The sequence below is a fragment of the Triticum dicoccoides genome, chromosome 3B (genome assembly GCF_002162155.2).
Source record: "Triticum dicoccoides isolate Atlit2015 ecotype Zavitan chromosome 3B, WEW_v2.0, whole genome shotgun sequence".
Lineage (NCBI taxonomy): Eukaryota > Viridiplantae > Streptophyta > Magnoliopsida > Poales > Poaceae > Triticum > Triticum dicoccoides.
Genome location: NC_041385.1, coordinates 660,360,917 through 660,366,916, shown reverse-complemented (window position 1 = coordinate 660,366,916; position 6,000 = coordinate 660,360,917). Strand labels below are relative to the sequence as shown.

At 42.2% G+C, this 6,000-nt stretch overlaps 1 protein-coding gene across 2 annotated transcripts; it reads left to right on the top strand.

Moving 5' to 3' along the window:
- The first annotated feature begins 219 nt into the window (after positions 1–219).
- On the top strand, positions 220–5,161 carry LOC119277678 (F-box/LRR-repeat protein At1g67190-like). 2 transcript variants are annotated; one of them, XM_037558978.1, is made up of 3 exons: positions 220–599; positions 721–2,200; positions 4,806–5,161. In XM_037558978.1, exon 2 carries the CDS (start codon positions 900–902, stop codon positions 2,139–2,141), a length of 1,242 nt encoding a protein of 413 aa, XP_037414875.1. In that variant the 5' UTR covers positions 220–599; positions 721–899; the 3' UTR covers positions 2,142–2,200; positions 4,806–5,161. The 2 variants fall into 2 exon arrangements, with proteins under 2 accessions (XP_037414875.1, XP_037414876.1); XM_037558979.1 differs by lacking the exon at positions 4,806–5,161 and adding an exon at positions 4,649–4,788.
- The last annotated feature ends 839 nt before the right edge of the window (positions 5,162–6,000 follow it).

Here is a 6,000-nt window from a genome sequence, read left to right as displayed (position 1 = left end):
CAGCCTTGGAAAGGTGTGTGTGTGCTCGGGAGCTCTAAAAGAATTTATTAAGGCAGATCTTTTACCTAGGCGGGCATACGTGTTGTTTTGCTGATGACATGTTCCTGAATGAAAGACGGAAACGAATGGAAACCCGTTTTCGAAACGAGCAAACGTAATACCTTAGGTTACGCTCTGCCACACCATCGGTTTTGGTACTGGTAGCGGAAAGAGATAGGAAGAGAGAAAAAACAGGAAGAGACCCTACGGCCACCTTCAGTCGCATCGCGCGGACAACGAGATCCCGGCGGCCGGGTCACCGACGGCGGTATCCAGGAGCGTGCCAAGCGCGCCCCGAGATCTCGCTGATCGTCGTCCTCGTCCGCGCCGTGGGAGTTCCAAGTCCGTCGTTGCCGCTGGTCGGGGTCGCGAACCCCTTCCACGGGCGGCGGCGGCGGCGACAAATCGGTTACGGCGCGCGGGGCGGCGGTCGACTAATTCCGGCGGGAGAGAGGAGGAGGCCGTTCTCGTTGGCGTCGTCGCCACCGTCGTTCCCGTTCTTCCTTGTCGAGTTCCTGCTATCTCTACTCCGTCTACAATCTTTGGCGATTGGTTTTGGGGTATGAGCATGTTTTCATCCAGTGATTTGTTAAACCCCACTTACCACCATAATTTCTGGGTGTGCCGGTGCCATCTAGATCCGCCCCGCGCTAATCACTGCCTATTATTGTTGTCTCACAGGGAAGGAAGGTGATTGGATTGAAATTTATGATTCATAGGATTTATATATTGATGACCGCACATCCTGATATGTTTGCAACCCAGTGAATTCCGTTTGAGTACTATACATGTTGACTGTGATTGGGCAAATTCTGCATTAGATTTTGCTGATAAAATTGGACATCAATTGTCTGCAAATTATGGAGCACCTCCCGGTTGAAGTTATTGGCAACATTCTTGCACATCTTAGTGCTGCACGAGATGTCATGGTTTCCTCTGCGGTTTGCCGGAAGTGGCGGGAGGCCTGCAGGAAGCATCTCCATTCACTGTCCTTCAATTCAGACGACTTTCCTCGGGACATGACCACACGTCAACTGGAGATCATCATCACACAGACTATATTCCAGACGATGGGACTGCAATGCCTCTCTATTCATATAGATAACACACATGAGTTCTCCGCAGCGCCTGTGATTGCATGGCTAATGTATACCAGGGAGACGCTCCGGTGCCTGTATTACAACATTCAAACCAACCCTAATGTAAACATCCTGGAGAAGTGTGGTAGACAGAAGCTGGAGGTGTTGGATTTGGACCATAACACAATCACCGGTGTTGAACCAAGCTACCAGAGGTTCACTTGTCTTAAATCCCTTTATTTGAGGCATGTTAGCATTTCTGCCCTGGATTTGAGCCTTCTAGTTGCTGCTTGCCCCAAGATCGAGTCACTGGCACTTGATGTCCTTGAGATTGTCACTTCTGATTCGCAGTCTACAATGGAATTAACAAGCCATACCTTGAAAAGCATCTTTGTAAAAACAGTTGGCGTGGATAAGATCATACTTGATGCAGATAATCTGGAGGTCCTGCACCTGAATGCTTTGAACCTTGATCTCTTTGAGCTCTCTGGGAAGGGTACACTAAAGCATCTCAAGATTGATGATGTGAGTGTTACACATTTGGATATTGGGGAGAGTACCGATCATCTGGAGGTTGTGGATGTGAGTAACTTTATGATAGTCTGGCCAAAGTTCTACAATATGATATCTAGAGCATGCAACTTGCGGATGCTACGTTTCTGGGGTGTTGCGTTTGATGATGATGATGAGATTGTGGACTTGGAGACTGTTGCTGTTGCATTTCCTCTTCTAAGGCATCTTTCACTAAGTTATGAATTACGAGATGGGCTACTGCAAGGATTATCACCACTGGAGAATGTTTCGGTTCTGGAACTTGGTTGGACAGTAATAAGTGAGCACTTTGGACCCTGGGTGTTTGGAATGATTGAAAGGTGTCCAAATCTCAAGAAACTTGTCATTCATGGTGTTCTTTCTGAGGCAAAAACACGCGAAGAGCGCAAGATGTTAGCAACCTTCACCTCTTTTATAGTTTGTCTCATGAGGAAGTATGTGCATGTGGATGTGCAATTTGAGTATGAGTGATCAGCCACTAGGTCAAGTGGGCATTCATCATCCTTGTTCCGTTCAACTCTTGCCATCAGGTAATCTTTTGGGGGGTTTGACTTCGGCATGTATTCCAGCATAGCCTCATTGCAATTCTACTTTCTGCAATTTCTTTCCTTTTTAAATGCCTTATAGAAATGGCTCATCTCTGGCTATCTTTGTGTAAAATTAATCTTGGTTGGTGCTATTATATGTTGCATATTTTGGTGCTGCCTTGTCAATTTGTTTATCTAAATAATTACTCTGTGAAGTCTTGGTTCCTCACCGAGTCAGTCACATGAGTCGTAAAAAACTTTGGAACCTTCAGAATCATGCTGTGTTGAAGCAAAGTTAATGTATATTATAAATAGGTACAACATAACAGGCTTCTTCAGCTCCTGCTGAGAGTGACATAGTTGTAGCTGTTGGCATATGTTGTTATGAATCTGCTATCCATGTAGTCATCAATGGTTACTTGAACATCCATGTAATAGAGAGGCTGCCTTTTCACATTTCCACTTCCTTGCGCATATCTGCCTCGATACAAGGGCATTGTTTTGCGGTATAATCTGGTCACCTGTAGGATTCAGATTCGTATTGTGTCTCATGATAGAATATTAAATTGCAACACATGCTTCCAGAGAATAGATGATTCCCTTATAACATGTCATATCTAATTTGTTGATGTACTATATGGTGGTTTTTTACCATTTTGAAGATAAAAGAAAGTTTTTCTACCTTCCCATTAAGTTTGTATATTAAGTAGACAAATACTACCCTTTGAAGACATGAGAAAGTATCTGTCTATCCGAGATCTTGGAAATTTGATGTAATTACGTGCTGATACATTAGTAACTAGCAAACAGCTATAAAGTTCAGTAGGCGTGCACTTATGCTCTTTCCATTTGGTAAATCTTGCCCATGACGTGCTTATACTAGCGCACCTATACTAGCTTATGTTTGTTACTTTGTTTTAATGCTCAATTCTAGACCGGTAGGGACAGAGGGCTTTGAATAGATGTTAGTCAGTTCAATCAGTGTATACTGATTTTTATCACAGAAGAGCCTCGGGAGGGACGTGACACACAATCAGGTTTATGGGTTTTTGAAGCTTTGACTAGTTCTGCCTTTAACGAATCCACTCCAGTTTACCATATGCTAAGATGTACAGCCACTTTCAAAGTTTTTTGAGCTTTAGAGCTTGTGTTCTGATTTCCCATGTCGTGAACTCTTTGCTACCTTCTGGTTGCTCACCCTACCTTCCATGGGAAAAACGGCAATCTGCTCAGTTTATGCTGCAGATGACATAAAACTAGAGAGGTTACACATACATGAAACTCAGTCCAGAAAATTGTGGATACTGCCCATGGATTTCAAGTCGCGTGACGCGACTAGTCGATGAGTCGCAAAAAAATGTCGACTCATGCCTCGAGTCGCGACTAGTCGCAACTGCAGGCTCGACTTTTTCCAAGTCGCTACCCTAGAACGACTCGTCGACTCATCGAGCAGCTCACTAATGCCCACTAATGCTATTATATCCACTTGTCAGTAAAGCACGTACTCCCTCCGTCTGGTGAAAAGTCCACATAGAGAAATTTTAGGACAAATTAGAGTAAAAAATGCAATTGGAAAGGCGCAAGCCACCATCTCTCTCCTCTTTAATTACCCAACCCCAATGAGCTAAGTGCATGTAGAAATTAAGGAGACCATGTGTAGAATGTTATTGGTCTTGATTACCTTGTGATGAGAGAGAAACATTTTTTTCTACTTTAAAGTGCATTAGGAAGATAGAAGTACACTCTTTTGTGGACAAATTTTAAAGCCAAATGTACAGTTCACCGGATGGAGGGAGTATTTCCTGCTAGAACTGTTTTTTAGAATCATGTTAGATCTATTTGAACATTTAGTTGGTTAAACACAATGCCATGGTGTAAACAAGTTAAGGTAAAGTGTCATTTGGATGTGGCTATGAACTAGATAATTTGTACTAGCATAGTCACATGCATAGTTCCGTTATGCATGCCCAAAGATATATGGGTATTGTAATGTTATTGTTTCGAGGAGATGCGCTGTTTTTTTTAGAATGACACTGGGAATTTATCACTTACTGAATTAATGGTTTTATTGGATTTAGGAATAACAAGCGATTCGTGTGTCTACTTTTGTGAACAATCAATATGCTAATTCAGTAAAAAGGGAAACCATTAGGTTATGTCAGATCTAGCCGTCTTTCGTGGTAACATGATCCTGAAGCACTGATTCTGTAAGGAAATGGTGGCAGACAAACCAACATTATCTTGATTTTACGTTCACCCTTCTCTAAAGGATTAGTAGCTTCCTAGCGTAGATGTCTTATTACTGCCCCCTGTCAACTGTGTTGTGCTGTTTCACTTATTAACCATGTACCTGGAATCTAGCAACTCTTAGATGAACTATTCTGTGACAGTTCTAGGCTTCTATCATTGCTTCACTTTTTTTAATACTTTGCTTTCTTATGTTTTTTGTAGGAATATCACCTCATCGTTTCGACTTAAATACAACAGGATAAACTGATAGGGCAAAGTTTTGTTCTTATATTGATCTAATCTAGTAGTGTTAGCGCCTCTCATCATGCAGTCCAACATAGATAAATTTATGCTTAATGTTTTTTTATGCATCTTGCAGCTTTGCTTCTGATCCTACTTCGTGACGAGCATATATATTTTATACCATCGGACATGGTTAAAGAAAGCTCGAGACCACCTATTCACAAAATTGCAGATTCCTGTATTTGCCCATCGCATTATAGCACGGATGGCAGAACCGGATGCTATTCCTTCTTCTGAGAAACCCTCTCCCTCTCTCCTGCTTCATTTGTTCAGCTGTAGTGGAATGATTCAGTTGAGATTTAAGTGCACATCATGTCAAACATCTTTTGGATATTCATGAGATTAGAATTTGGTTCGAGATTCTCTTGATATATGCTGTCAGAGTGCAAGTTTTTGTAAACTATACCATTTAAAGCTTACAGTTGCATGCCCTTAGTGGACCTTCTCCTCGGAAATGGGTGTCCAGTATCCACTGTGCCACTTTTTATGCCTCGATATTCCTTGCCCAGGGTGATCTCCACTGCATGGCAGCATCACTGCCTAATCTTTTATCACCCAAGCCGAATGTTATAAAATCTGAGGGTAGCATCTCTGGTATTATTCCATCCGGCCTTACATTTTATTTACAGTTCTTTACAATAACAGAACCATATTCCGCGCAGCGATCATATCAAACTGGGGCTCCGGGTTGGCTTGCCAAATTGACATTCGTTTCTGTAAATACGGCTCCACTCGTCATATGCGCTTTCCCTTTCTTATTAACAAAATGAAGAGCCGATTCGGTTGCTTGGTTTAGTTCAGCAAATGAACAATACTTTTAAGAAATTCTTATATAATAAAACTTGCTTTGATTCTGTTATTTCTTTTGGCGGCATGTATCAAATGTCTGCTTGCACTCCTTCATATCTTCATTTTTTTTAATTGCCATTCATATCTTCACTAGTGCTAATAAACTAACAGTTGGGTGGTTATAAGGTGAGGAACTCATGGTAGCCAAACGTATCCGAATGTGGCGGATTAATCAGCTGAAGCACGGAGTGAAATAAACAAAAGGTTGGACCTCTTCTGTGAAATACGCAACCGCGGACACGATCAATCAAAAAAGTTGAGATCATTGACCTTTCTGTTGCTGCTGCAGCTGCCCTGCCTTTGCTTTAAAGTTTGGAGGTGAGACTTTCGTGTTGTCTTGGATCGCCAGCGTCTATTTATGTAGCGTCTCTTTTCGTTCTCGAGTGGATCAAAAATCTGAATCTGCATCTTTGTTAAAGGCA

Coding starts and splice junctions, on each gene's coding strand:
- LOC119277678 (XM_037558978.1), top strand. CDS start 900: ATGGAGCACCTCCCGGTTGAAGTTATTGGCAACATTCTTGCACATCTT.